This window comes from Callospermophilus lateralis, chromosome 9 (assembly GCF_048772815.1).
Source record: "Callospermophilus lateralis isolate mCalLat2 chromosome 9, mCalLat2.hap1, whole genome shotgun sequence".
NCBI classification, from domain to species: Eukaryota; Metazoa; Chordata; class Mammalia; order Rodentia; family Sciuridae; genus Callospermophilus; species Callospermophilus lateralis.
In genome coordinates, this window is record NC_135313.1 from 29,321,942 (window position 1) to 29,337,050 (window position 15,109).

General features: G+C 36.2%; 1 protein-coding gene across 5 annotated transcripts in view; it reads left to right on the forward strand.

The window, feature by feature from the left end:
* Positions 1-15,109, forward strand: part of Ino80d (INO80 complex subunit D) — a 74,506-nt gene that overhangs the window by 24,776 nt on the left and 34,621 nt on the right. For all 5 annotated transcript variants that reach the window (XM_076866740.2, XM_076866743.2, XM_076866742.2 and 2 more), the window contains 2 exons: positions 1,569-2,311; positions 9,077-9,185. In XM_076866740.2, the coding sequence (XP_076722855.1) occupies positions 1,569-2,311; positions 9,077-9,185 (852 nt within the window). The remainder of the gene's footprint in view (positions 1-1,568; positions 2,312-9,076; positions 9,186-15,109) is intronic.

Sequence of the window (15,109 nt, forward strand, 5' to 3'; positions counted from 1 at the left end):
TTTTTTTTTAATAACAAGGAGTGCATTACCACTGATCCATATCCCCAGCTCTTTTTATTTTTTATTTAGAGACAGGATCTCACTAAGTAACTGAGGCTGGCTTTGAACTTGGGATCTTCTTGCCTCCTCCCAAATCTCTAGGATTACAGGTGTGCAGTACCATGCCTGGCTGCTGGCTACAGCTTTATGAATCTCTTTTATTTAAGGTACATATGGTACCTAGCACAAATCTGCTAGTTGGACTTGGAGATATCATCTGTATGTCAAAAGAATAGGTTCCATTTTCAAATAACTTGAAGACTTCATGCTTGGTCAAAGAGGACAACCTTGGTCAAAGATACACAAGTAGCTGCAGTCCCCTGCTAGGACCTCCAAGCAAGCTCTCAGATAACTTGGAGAAACACTGCCAGATGGGTACACATCCGTTTTGGAACTTCATAGTGCATATTATACAAAATGATTTGAGAAAAATTTCAGAAGAAACAAGCAGCAACAAAATCAATGTCTAATTTTGTTTAAGCCAGCAATTTTCAAATTTTCTTAAGCATGGAATACTGTTTTTATGTATACTAAGTAAATATACTGAGTAAATTTTCATAAGTGAAACTGTATGAATAATGTGAGTTTAGAGGTGAAATATTCTATTGATTAAAAGCCTCCATGAGTTTTTAGAGTGATTAATTGGTGTATCATGTCTTCTACTTTCTCATTATGTAACTCTATCCTTTCCTAACATATATATTTTTAATTTTATGTTTTATTCTTTTAATGTCTTAAAAATGACATTTACATTGCAAAGATAGTCTGCTCATTGTTGAAGACGAATGAGACATGAGCTTTGATTTTAGTTCAAGTCTTAAATATGTCACTTTCCAAATGAAAAATGGTTTGGGCAAGTTCATGAAGCTTATTAGTTTCCTAATCTGTATGAAGTGCATTATATTCGTGCCTACTGATATTAGAGGAGATAGTCCAAGTTCTTATATTTTTTTATTGAGAAACTCATTCCACCTACAATTCCATTAACCAGTTTTTTTCTCTTATTTTATTCTGTTCTCATGTTCTTCTCTCTCTGTCTCTCTCTGTATAAAGCACACAGTGAACCCTTAAACCCTTCATATTCTTGAGAGTTAGGACATAAGCATCTGGATACTTCTCTGTGAATCTCCTAAAGTAAATACTTAAATGGTATTGGAATATATATTTTTCTCCATAAAAGAATTTTTAAATGATCCTTCAGACTCTGAATGAGTTACTTTGTATGTTCTGAATAAAGAACAACAAATCATGTGATAAGCAGTGGTCTAGTTGTTTTCAGGGCCCTCACTAGATGACTGACTTGCCTCTGTCTGGCCATCTCTGCTCATGTTCAGTTTGCATATTTGCCTCAGCAGAATCATGCAGACTTTGAGGAATGCTTGAGAGTTGTGGAAGTTATGTATTAAATCAATGAAGGCCAAGAGTTACTATAGTCATGAAATTTTTAACCTATAGGATTCACATTGTATAATATGTAATTTTTATATTCTTCATATGTTTCATGCACATTTTCCCATATACTTTTAAAGGTACTGCAACAGCCACTTGCAGGTACTTGGCTTTATCCCGAAAAAAGAGAGGAAGAAAAAGAATGATCCTATAGATGAGGTGAAAGTCCGGCACCAGATGGATACCATGGCCTTTAGCTTGACAGTGCCCACGCTGGCCTTGAAGATGCCCAACGGACTAGATGGAATGTCCCTCTCTCCACCTGGGGCAAGGGTCCCTCTCCACTACCTGGAAACTGAGTTGGAAGACCCATTTGCTTTTAACGAGGAAGATGATGATCTGAAGAAAGGGGCAACTGTGAGAAAGAAGTTGCAGAGCAAATTGGCCCAGAATCGGCAGCGCCAGAGAGAGACAGAGATTTTAAAAGTTCGACAAGAGCACTTTAGTCCCCCTCCTGCACCTTCCCAGCAGCAGCCTCCGCAGCAGCACTCCCACCTGTCACCTTTATCCACTTTAAAACCTCCAGCGCCGCCGCAGGGTTCTGTCTGCAAGTCACCTCAACCTCAGAACACCAGCCTACCAATGCAGGGAGTGGCCCCCACCACACACACTATAGCACAAGCAAGGCAGTTGTCTCACAAGAGGCCTCTGCCCCTCCTGCCATCCAGTAGGGCTCCCGTCGTGGACTCCCCCAGGACTGACCGGGTCCTTATGAAAGCCACAGCCTTCTCTCCACACTTCTCTTGTATAAGTCAGCTGCAGAGACTGGTGAAACTGTGCACACAAAAACATCAGTTGGATACTGATCTGTTTCCCCACTTAGGTGAGTTTTTGGTTTTACCATATCATATATGTATAGATAAACACATTCTGTCACAGCTACCACATAAATGATAGGGCTAGAATACCTACCTGTACAGAGTGATGCTCTGGATGCTTCTTTTTAAGCTCCAGGAGATGAGTGTTTCTGTGTTGCCCAGGCTGGCCTCAAACTCCTGGGCCTAAGTGCTCCTCTGCCTCAACCTTCCGAGTTGCTGGGATTATCAGAACTCTCTGTGTCTTATCGTAGGATTTTAGAATAACAATCGCATTGCTAATATTTACCAATAGCAGGGGAAAAAAAACCCACAAAGCTTCATTTAAAAAAAAATTCACAAGACAATACCTGTGTATGGTTGGAAAGTGAGAAAAATATAGATAAAACTTTTTTTTTCTAATTTAAAGGTTTTTTGTATTTACTATTAATAGTTGGGTTTATTTGTTTTGTTTTTGATTATTTAAACCTTATTGAATGTGATATGAACTATTCTAACTTCAGGAAAAATTCTTTTGCATGATGTGGGTAGCAGTAAAAATATGAACAAAGGACATGAATAAAAGAACAAATATTAATGGTCAATAAACAAACAAAAATCCCCATTGGAGGCAGGGTAATATAAATTAAAACAATGAATTACCATATTGACAAAAATTATACTCAATGTTGCTAAGGGTATTGTGTCATACTTTTTTTTTTGTAACTGGGAATTGAATCCAGGGGCATTTTACCTCTGAGCCATATTCCCAGCCCATTTATTTATTTGTTTGTTTGTTGTTGTTGTTGTTGATAGACCTTTATTTATTTTACATGGTGCTGAGAATAGAACCCAGTGCCTCACACATGCCAGGCAAGTGCGCTACCGCTGAGCCCCAGCCCTTATTTTTTATTTTGAGACAGGGTCTTGCTAAATTTCTGAGGCTGGCTTTTAACTTGCAATCCTCTTACCTCAGCCTCCCAAGTCATTGGGATTACAGGCATGTGCCACTGCACCCTGCCTGTATCTCATACTTTGTTGATGAGTAATGTTAGAATACCTTTAAAAATATATATTGGGGCTGGGATTGTGGCTCAGCGGTTGAGCGCTCGCCTAGAACGGGCAGGACCCGGGTTCGACCCTCAGCACCACATAAAAATAAAGGCGTTGTGTTGTGTCCATCTACACCTAAAAAATAAATATTAAAAAAAGTACACACACAATTATTGATAGCCAACAAATTCCCTTTTGGGACTTGTATTAGTTAGCTTTTCATCACTGTGACCACAGAACCTGACAAGAAAAATTTATAGGAGGAAAAGTTTATTTTGGGGTCAGGGATTCAGAGGTTCAGTTCATGGTCAGCTAACTTTATTGCTCTGGGCTTGAAATGAGGCAGAGCATCATGGCAGAAAGGGCATGGTAGAGGAAAGCTGTCACTACATGGTAGCCAGGAAGCAGAGAGGGAGAGCTGGGGACTAGATATAGTTCCCAAGGGCATGCCCCAGTGACCTACATGCTTAAGCAGTGCCCCACTGGCCTACAGTTACTACCCAGTAATCCATTCAAATCATTATTCCATCAAATGGATTAATCCACTAATGAGGTTATAGCTTTCAAAATCCTGTCTTCACCTCTTAACATTGCTACATTTCCTAACATGAGCTTTTCAGGGGACAATTCATATTCAGACCATCACTGGTCTCTACTCTATGAATAACATGTCCTATCTAATAATCTGTGTGTGAAAATGGTTATTACAGCTTTGCTTACAACATTAAAAATCTGTAAATATCTTGAGTAACTGACAGGAAACCTTGATAAATTATTGTACACACATGTATTAAATAAGCAGCTATTTAAAAGAATTGAATGAAATGTGTATGTTTCGACCAGGATGTGCCCAGGATTTATCAGGTGGAAAAAAAATCAAGAGGTGTTCTTTGTTACTCTGTTCATGTGCTTTGTTTATTTTTACAAAAACAAAGGACATCATTATATTTATTGATTAAGTATGTGGATAGATATTTGCCTATTTGGTGTTTGCATAGATAGGAAAAAGTGTAAAAGGATATATGCTTCTGGGCTGTTAACATTGGCTCTTACAGGGAGACTGGAATTGGGCAGGATGTGTTTTATGGGAAAAGGGAGTGGTAGCTTTTCTTGTGTAGCTTATATTGTTTCACATGTTGTTAACACTGTGTTAGCCAGGGGTGGTGGCACAGGTCTGTAATCCAAGTGGCTCAGGAGGCTGAGGAAGGAGGATCACAAGTTCAAAGCCAGCCTCAGCAACTTAGTGAGACCCTGTCTCAAAATCAAAGTACAAAAAGTGCTGGGATGTGGCTCAATGGTTAAGCACCTCTGGGCTCACTCCCTGGTAACAAACAAACAAATAAAAAACACCAACTTTTGGTAATTAAAAATACTTAATAAAACTCTTAGCTGGGTGTGGTGGCACCCACCTGTAATCTCAACAACTCGGAAAGTTGTTATAGGAGGATGGCAATTTCCAGGCCAGCCTGCCTTAGCAACTTAGCGAGACCCTGTCTCAAAAAATAAAAAGGGCTGGAGATGTGGCTCAGTGGTAAAGCACTTTCTGGGTTCAAGCCCCAGGACCGCTGCCCCTCCTCCCACATTACACACCAAAAAACAACTTTTAAAATATAGATAAGCCAAAAGAACAAATTAAAATACCTCAAACCCTAATACCCATTGATTAATACTTTCTCAAATGTGTAAATTTGTTCCTACTATACATGCTGATTTATAACTTTTAAAAAATTTTATGTATTTTCAAGTTAATTTTTTATATGAAATAACTTGTCATAGCTGCATTCTATCTTCAATTTTAATATCATTATACTCTTGTAGAGCCTTGCCCCCAAATAATTACTGTTACATCTTTAATTTTTTTCTTCAAATAGATTCTTAGAAGTGGAATTTATATTTTTATAAAAACGTTTTTGGTGGATTACATATATACCTTAATGGTACAGTGCATACTTAGCATATATGAGCCCCTAGGATCAATCCCTAGCACCAAAAACAAAGTTTTTGATATGTGTTGCTAAATTTTCCTTGAATTACTTTGTCAGTTTACTCTTCTTTCAGTAGTACATTTGAATTAGTATGTCTACATCTTTATCAGCCCTGGATCTTATTATTTTTGCCTTTGCAAATTTAATAGAAAATCTGCTTTAATTTTCACATCTTAGATCAATATTTCTCAAGTTTGGGCCTTTAGACGCTTTTACACTTAAAAAATTATTGAGGACAACTGGGCATGGTGGTGCACACCTGCAACCCCATCAACTTAGGAGATTGAGGCAAGAGGCCAGTCTTAGCAACTTAGGGATGCCCTGTCTCAAGAAAATAAAAAGAACTAGGGATGTAGCTCAGTCCCTGTGGGTTCAAGCCCCAGTAGCTTAAAAATAAATAAATAAGTAAATTGAAGGCACCATAAAACTTTTGTATATGTTATTTCTATTGATACTTACTATGTTAGTTGAAATGGAAAAGTTTGAAAATATTAATGATTCATTCAAAAATAACAAAATAAATTCGCCATGTAATATGGTGAATAACTTCTAAAACAAAACAAATACAATAAGATAGAGTGTTATTTTGCATTGTTATGCATATTTTAATGTCTGATTTACTAGAAGGAAGGTAGATTCTCATGCCTGTTTCTATATTTAATATGTCATGATATATGGTTTTAGGAAAATATGGTCTGACTTTTACGTAGATGGAAAAGTTGGAGTACTTTAATAGCCTTTTTAAAGTAATTGTGGACATTGTCCTTTGATTCTTCCCTGCAATTTGATAAGTGGTAGTTGCAATGTGGAATCTGAAACTGTATACAGGAATTTTTCATATTGTTACATTAAAATCCTTTGATTTAGGGCTGGGGCTGTAGCTCAGTGGAAAGGCCACTTAGCACGTGTGAGGCACTGGGTTCAATCCTTAGCATCAGGTAAGAATTAACAAATGGAATAAAGGCATTCTGTGCATCTACAGTTAACAAAAAATTTAAAAATTGGTTTAGCCAGGCTTGGTGGCGCTTGCCTGTAATCCAGAAGCTCAGGAGGCTGAGGCAGGAGAATCATGAGTTCAAAGCCAGCTTCAGCAACTTTCAGACATAAAGCAACTCAGTGAGACTCAGTCTGTATTATCCACTACATTTTATTTATTTTTAAAATACATTTCTTTTATTTATTTATTTTTATGTGGTGCTGAAGATCGAACCCATTGCCTCACATGTGCCAAGCAAGCTCTCTACCACTGAGCCACAACCCCAGCCCCTCGTCCACTACATTTTAATTTATAATTTCATTCATTTGTGGATGTTGAAAATTCTTCAGCTTTTGAAACTGGAATTTTATGTTGGGGGCTATCAATTTTGAATGAACTTACAAAAAAAATTCAGCCTTTTTTTAAAAAAAATGTTTTTAAGTGTAGATGGACACAATGGACTTTTGTTTAATTTATTTTTTAATGTGGTGCTGAGTATGGAACCCAGTGCCTCACAGGTGAGCACTCTATCATTAAGCTACAACCACAGCCCCAAAATTCAACCTTTTTTTTTTTTTTTTTTAAGAGAGAGTGAGAGAGGAGAGAGAGAGAGAGAGAGTTTTTTTTAATATTTATTTTTTAGTTATCGGCAGACACAATATCTTTGTTTGTATGTGGTGCTGAGAATCGAACCCGGGCCGCACGCATGCCAGGCGAGCGCGCTACCACTTGAGCCACATCCCCAGCCCCCCAAAATTCAACCTTTTTATTTTATTTTATTTTATTTAAATTTAAAGTCATTTACAGGGCTGGGGATGTGGCTCAAGCGGTAGCGCGCTCGCCTTTCATGTGTGCGGCCCGGGTTCGATCCTCAGCACCACGTACAAACAAAGATGTTGTGACTGCCGAAAACTAAAAAATAAACATTAAAAAACTCTCTCTCTCTCTCTCTCTCTCTCTTTAAAAAAAAAATTATTAAAAAAAAATTATTAAAAAAAAAATAAAGTCATTTACAGCAAAGTTAATTTTAGAGAAATTGTAATGTACTCTTAGAACCAAACACAATCTTTGTTTATGTCAGCAAAGAGTGCTTAAAGAAAAATTTAGTCTTCTAATTAGCTTTTATAGTTCTGTCTGGGCTGGTCATATCAGTTAGTTAATATTAAAACTGGCTATAACCTAAGATCAAAGGTTTGCTGTATTAGATAGTTAATTTCTCAGCAGGAAAAACACAACTTGGGTCTTGACTTTTTCAGAGGAAGTGGAGGTGTCTTAGTAGAAAATATCATTACTTCTATCAACAAAAGATAGATCATATTCTGTTTTGTTTTTGTTTTTGGTACTGGAGATTGAACCGGACACTTAACCTCTGAGCCACATTTTCAGCCCATTTTATTTTGAAACAGGGTCTTGCTAAATTTCTTAAGGTTTGTTAAGTTGCTCAGGCTAAACTCCAACTTAAGTCCTCCTGATTCAGCCTTCATATTCTGTTTTTTTAAAGGTGTCTTAAGTATCACTTTGAAAGACCCCACTGAAGTTGGTGTTGTTATCATCACTTAATTGTTTCTTTTTTTTTTCCCTACAAATTTTGATTCTTGCACTTAGTAGTAAGTATTCACATTTTAAGGTGACCTGACACCAAAAAGGGTCATCTTGGAACTAGATTTGAAGTTTCTTTTACCAGTGGCAATATGTAATTTAATTTTAAGCATTTATAATTTACATTTCAATTATCCATTTCTTAATTTCTCTATTTGGCACAGTGTAAACTCATTTAAACTATGAAAGAAGTCCATGAGATCCTTTTAAATATAACTGTCTAATGAGAATGCTCTTTTGATATTTGAGGTTCTCATGTAGGAAGACATAAAATCAAGATGTCTATTAACTTTCATAGTGGCATGAGTATATTGAAATTGCATGATCCCACACACTCTGTTATTCTTTAGGCTATGCAACATCTATTTATCAAGACTTCTTCAGAATATAAACTTTTAAAAGGGGAAAACCTTATGTCAGAAGCTAATAGTTATCCTGTCATTAAAAATTATAGCATTTAACAAAACAGTTAAGCATCATTGATACCATGTTTCTACATTTTATCTCCTCTAAACTTGTTTTAGCAAATGAAGCACAAAATGTGGGAGCTCTTGTTTAAAGGAATTGAAAGAAGGCCCAAACTTCATTTAATTGAACATCGGTATCCCACCCTTTGCTTTTCCCATGGGAGTGCCCTGCCTAATCCTTGGAACCCTTTCCTTTCCTCCACATGTATTGGGGGAAAGATGGAGTGTGTCTGCCTTTGACAGTTTATTCCAGGGCCTGTCTTTGTTGAAGGTGACTCCATTACCACCTTTTGACTTTTTTCTTGCTAGAACATTACATACATAGGACTTCTTTTCTTAACCCTCTTGAATATGTTTTTCTGATACTGTTTTAGTGTATGATATTTTGATAGTTAAAAATTTTACCTTTTATGTGTCCTGAACTCTATATCTTTGCTTCTGTTGTGTCTACTCCATTAGTAAAGAGCCTGTTAAAAGTCCATTTTTAATATAACATAGCCTTTTTGTTATAATGTCATTTTTTCAAAACCTGAGCATATATCATATATTTATTTTTAATGCCTTTGTAGTGATAGAAATACTGGAGGCATTTGTTCAACACTATGATAATACTTGCTGGTGTTGGCTTATGTGTTTTGGATACCTATTTTTTAAATCTAAATTTGTAGTCAAAGTAAATTTTTTTCTAACTTGAATATCCTCTGTCTGTCCCAGGGTTGGACTGGTCTGAAGAAAGCGGAGAGGAACTGGAGGACTCAGAACAGGCTTCACCATACCAGGTTGCATGGTCTATCCGAGAAACCCTCAGATATGAAAGACACACGTAAGCCTTCCTTTTTGTTTTTATTTTAATTCTTTAAGTACCATTGTAGCAGATAGATTTTGTACTAATGTTTTTCTCTTATTGGATCTAGTTTTGATATAATGTAGGTAAAGTAGTTATCATTTGGAAAGAAATGTACCATATTATTTGAGCAAAGGTAATCTTAATTTTTCTTGGTGAATTAGTCATAGAATTTAGAATTTGTAATAAAGTTTAGAATTGAAAGGGACCTTGGAGATTTCTTCCTTTTTTTTTTTTTTTTTAATTGGTACTGGGGATTGAACCCAGGGGAGCTCTACTACTGAGCTATGTCCTTGGTCCTTTTTTATTTTATTTTTTTTTGAGACAGGGTCTGTCTAAGTTGCCAAGGCCAGATTTGAACTTGGGATTTTCCCCCCAGCTTCCTGACTAGCTAGGATTACAGGTGTGCTCCCCCATGACCAGCGGGCCTTAGAGATCATCTGATGCAATTGCTTCATTTTACAGAAGAGGAAAGCAAGCCTAAACAGGTTAAGAGCTTGTCATGTCATTAGGAGGGCTACTTGGAATCCTCCTGTCTTGCTTCTCCACATCTTCTTTGGCTATTTCTCCATAGAAGCTAGAAATAGTGCTTTTTGCTTCATTTGTGTCTTTGCAATTTTAATTCATTCTTTAATATTTCTGCTGTGCTAAAAATTTGTTTAATCTTCTTAGGAGCTTTTTGTACCTACTCTATAAGAAATCTGTTTTAATATACTTAAACCCTCTTGAGTACATTAGTAAGAAAGCATTTGTGTAAGGTCTGTAGAAGATTAATGCATGTGTTCTTCAGTAATAGATGGTGAGAAAACATTTCAGGTGATTGCTTTAGCAATATAGGGATTCACTTGGTGCCACATCACAGTACCAAGAGAAATCCATGTCCATGGGGCCAGAATAATGACTAGAATAATGATTCTAGAATCATTATTCTGACTAGAATAATGATTTAGTTCAAATAGACACCCAACAAGATAGAGACCAGCTCTCTGCCCCAGACTGACTCCTAGATGTTCATAATTTAGGTTATGGTTCTTGAATTTGTAGGATTAAAAAGGTGGTTTGTTAGTTCACCCAGAGATGATGAGGCTTAGAAAACTGACTATTAGAGACTGATCTAATAATTATTATTAGAGACTGATCAAAACTATGTAGGAGGCAAATTATAATCAAAAGCTTATTTGGCCATGGAATTAAAGCAAAAAGTGTTGGTTGGATTTTATTAACAGACATTGTCACTAAGTTACAAGAGCATCATGTGTTCTTTTCTACTCTTGGGATTTACTTCCCAAATTCTTGTCCCTGCTTCACTTACATGCTAGACAGTATTGGAGAATGCTACCATTGTAGCATTCACTCACTCAGTTTTATTTTATATGTCATTCATGACTCTTACCTTATCATTATATTCTTTCTTTCAGCCATTGTACAATAGAATCAATTGAGTTTAAGCTTTCCTAGTTATAGACATGTTTCATATCAACTTGACTTGGCATATTTTGGGGTAATTTTACAAACTGCTGTGAATTAACATAAATCCTTAGCAGTATGCCTGGCATATGGGAAATAGTAGTTATTCCCTAGTTTTATTCTACTTCAACACTAGTATTGGGTATATTTGATATTGATTAGAGTAATGTATATTCCACTTCTGCCTTCTGTATCCCCTCATCCTCCCAGTTCTGGGAATTGAACGCAGGGTGCTTTGCCACTGAACAACATCTCCAGCCTTTTTTTTTTTTTTAAAGAGAGAGATAATTTTTTAATATTTATTTTTCAGTTTTCGGCAGACACAACATCTTTATTTTATTTTTATGTGGTACTGAGGATCGAACCCAGCGCCCCACGCATGCCAGGCGAGCGCACCACCGCTTGAGCCACATCCCCAACCCTCCAGCCCTTTTTTAAACTTTGAGACAGGTTCTTACTAAGTTGTCCAGACTGCTCTTGAACTTGAGAGCCTCCTGCATCAGCCCCTTGAAATAGCTAGGATTACAGGCCTCACCTTGCTTCTACCTTCTATTCTTGAATAGTTATCAAAATACTTCTTTTTCCTTCTAAAAAAATTTTTGGTCAGGGTCTCACTAGGTTGCTGAGGGTAGTCCCCAGTTGGTGTCCTACTACCTCAGCCTCAGAGTAGCTGAGATTAAAGGCATGCTTCACTGTGCCAGGCCAAAATACTTCTTTTGTTATTTCAGGCTTCTGACCATCCTCAGTTTTCTTCATCTCCAAAGCAGTTTATTCTTGGTCATTTTTGCTAACTTGCTTCTTCCACTTTTACTACCATGGTACTCTTCTTTCTTGGTTATTCTTTTCTTTCAGATAATTTATTTTCTTTTTACAGGCAATTATCTTTACTTCCCACCAGCTGTAATTTTTATCTCTTCTTCATTCTTTTCATTCATGTACTCTTCAGTTTATATCTGTTAAGCTCTTTTACTCCAGCTGGGGGCGCTGTGTTTTTTCTTTTGTGTAAAACTGAAATCAAATTGGTTTATCATCCTGTCTATGCCAACAGCTGCATGTCTGTGTCTGTCTACCTCTTTTCCCTCTCACAAGAAACCCTTTCCTATGTTTTAAACTATCCAAGGAACTTTTTATTCCTTTATTTTATTTTTTTTGTTACAACCACCTGTGCTTTGTTGTACCTTGTGTGAGAATAGGTAATTATCCTTATGTAATCTATCCGTTATATCTTTTTGGAGTTTTTGCCATTTAAAATTTCTAAGTGAATTCTTTGAGTTTTTGGAAGAAAGACTGACGTCTGATTATCGCATTTCTGCCTAAAGAACCTTTTTCATGAATTATTTGTTAAACCATAATTATACTAAAAGTAATTTTTAGAACAAGGCTCAGTTTTGTTTTGGCAAAGTTTTCTTGGTTATTTTAGTTGTAGATGCACATGTCTCTGTACGATCTTTCTGACTTTGTTCTCAATATCAGAAATAATTACCTTAAATATATTATTATTAGTGTAATTTTTACTTTTTTTTTTTTTTTTGGTACTATTGATAGAGCTCAGGGATATCCCCAGCTGTTTTTATATTTTATTTTGAGAAAGGGTCTCAACTAAGTTGCGTAGGCTCTCACCAAGTTGCTGGGGCTAGTCTTAAACTTAATCCTCCTGCCTCTGCCTCCCAAGTCACTGAAGTTATTGGCATGTGGCACTATTCCCAGATCGTAACTATTGTTAAGGAACAGTGGTTACTGCCAGGAGCTGTTCATCTTTTCATTTCCAAAATGGTGTCTTTTCATTAAAAAAAAAAAAAATCTCTATTTAATAAACCGTAATTGGCTTTTCCTTACAGTGAGTACACTTGTCACTTGCGTAAGAAATCATGGCTGTGTCGTGGTCATGAAGATATTCTCTCATTATCTTCTAAAATCTTGATTGTATTGACAATCCTTCTGGAATTTAATTTTGCATATTTTGTATATGGTGTGAAATGTGGGATTAACAATGTCTTCCTTCCTCCTTTCCTACCAGTTTGTGCATCCAGGCTGGGGATTAACCCTAGAGCCCCCTGGAGGAAGCACATGTTCTGTCACTGAGCTGCCCCCTAGCCTTGATAGTTTGTGTGTGTGTGTGTGTGTGTGTGTGTGTGTGTGTGTGTGTATGTATGTATGTTTTATTTGGAGTGTTTAGACCATTTAAATTCAACTTGATTATTGATACTGGATTTATTTATTTATTGTTCTCTCCTTTTTTAAAATTTATATTATATAACAGCGGAATGCATTACAAATCTTATTACATATATAGAGCTCAATTTTTCTGGTTGTATACATAGTATACTCACACCAATTCATGTCCTCATACATGTGCTTTGGATAATAATGATCATCACATTCAACCATCATTAATTACCCCATGCCCCCTCCCTTCCCCTCCCACCTCTCTGCCCTATCTAGAGTTTGTCTATTCTTCCCACCCTCCCTCTCTCTATCTCACTGTGAATCAGCTTCCTTATGTCAAAGAAAACATTTCAGCATTTGGGTTTTTGGGATTGACTAATTTAGCATTATCTTCTCTAACTCCATCCATTTACCTGCAAATGCCATGGTTTTATTCTTTTTTATTGCTGAGTAATATTCCATTGTGTATATATGCCACATTTTTTTTATCCATTTATCTATTGAAGGGCATCTAGGTTGGTTCCACAATTTAGCTATTATGAATTGTGCTGCTATAAACATTGATATGGCTGTGTCCTTGTAGTATGCTGTTTTTAAGTCCTTTGGGTGTAGACTGAGGAGAAGGATAGCTGGGTCAAATGGTGGTTCCATTCTCAGTTTTCTAAGAAACCTTCATACTGCTTTCCATATTGGCTGCACCAATGTGCAGTCCCACCAGCAGTGTTGATATTGGATTTAAATCTCATATCTTTTATTTGTTTCTCTTTTGTTCCATCTATTATTTGTTCTTTTCATTGATTTTTTTTTTTTTTTTTTTTTTGATACCAGGGATTGAACCCAGGGACACTTTATCACTGAACCACATCCCCAGCCCTTGTTTATTTTTTTAAAGACAGGAGCTTGTGAGTTGCTTAGGGCCATGCTAAATTTCTGAGGGTGTCTTTGAACTTAAATCCTCCTGCATCAGCCTCCCAAGCTGCTGGGATCACAGAGTGTATCACCACACCTGACTGCACTGACTTTTTTTTTTTTTATAATTCCATTTTATCTTCTTCCTTGGCTTATTAATTGTACTTCTTTGATGTGTTTTTTAAAGGCTTATATTGTGCATATTTAATTACTACAGTCTACCTTCAGGTGTTATAGCTCATGAATAAGAATTATATAACGGTATACTTTTAAAAATGTTATCATTACTGCATTGTAGTTACACATAATAGTGGGATTCATTTTGTTTATAATTGTAAATTTTGATTCTACCCTTTTAAGATATCTACTCTGAGAATCTCTGCTTTTGATTCAGCAATTTGATTTGTTTAGGCAATTTAAACTTATTTTTTATTTAAAAAATTGTTTTGAGACAAGAGTCACATTAAGTTGTACAGTCTTGCCTTGCACTTGTGGTCTTTTTCCCTGGCCTCCCTAGTATCTGAGATACAGGTATGTCCCACCGTGTCCAGATTGGCCATTTAAATTTAATGTGATTTGTTGATATTAATGTGTTTAATGTTAATTTTTTTAGTGCTTGATACAATTCACCAGTGAAACTGTCTTGTCCTGGGCTTTTCTTTGTGGGAAGTTTTTTCTTTACTAATTTCAGTTTCTTATTATAGGTATATTCAGATTTAAAATTTTTTGTTGTTGTTCTGTCTTTTCCCCACTATGGTACAGGGCATTGAACCCAGGGCCTCACCCATGGTAGGCAAGTGCTCTACTACTAAGCTGCATCCCTAGCCCCAATTTCTAAATTCAGAAGCTTATGACTCTAGAAATTTGTTCTAAATAATTTTTATTATCTAGGGCCTTACACATGCAAGCACTCCACCACTGAGTTATATTCCCAGCTCATATCTACATACATTTTTTTTTCTTCTTTTGAGATGGTTCTCTGTTGCCTGGGCTGGCTTCGAAACCTTGATTCTCCTTTTTTAGCCTCCCTCATAGCTAGAATTACAGGTGTGTAACACCCATGTTTAGTCCTTGGAGAGTGAATGTTACTTTGAATTGGCATCTTCTTTTTAAATGTAAGTGATTGATTGTAGCTACAAATTTCTTTCAAGTTCATCAATAAGTTATGGTATCTGTACTTCATTTTTACTTATCTAAAAATATTTTCTTATTTTCTTTGTGATTTGTTTTGACCTGTTGATTATTTAGGACAGAAGTATTCTTAATTTACATGCAGTTTCAAAATTCTCAAATTTTATTGTTATTGAATTTCTCATTTTAAATGTTGCAAAGTATACAACTTAGTGGCACTTAGAATAACC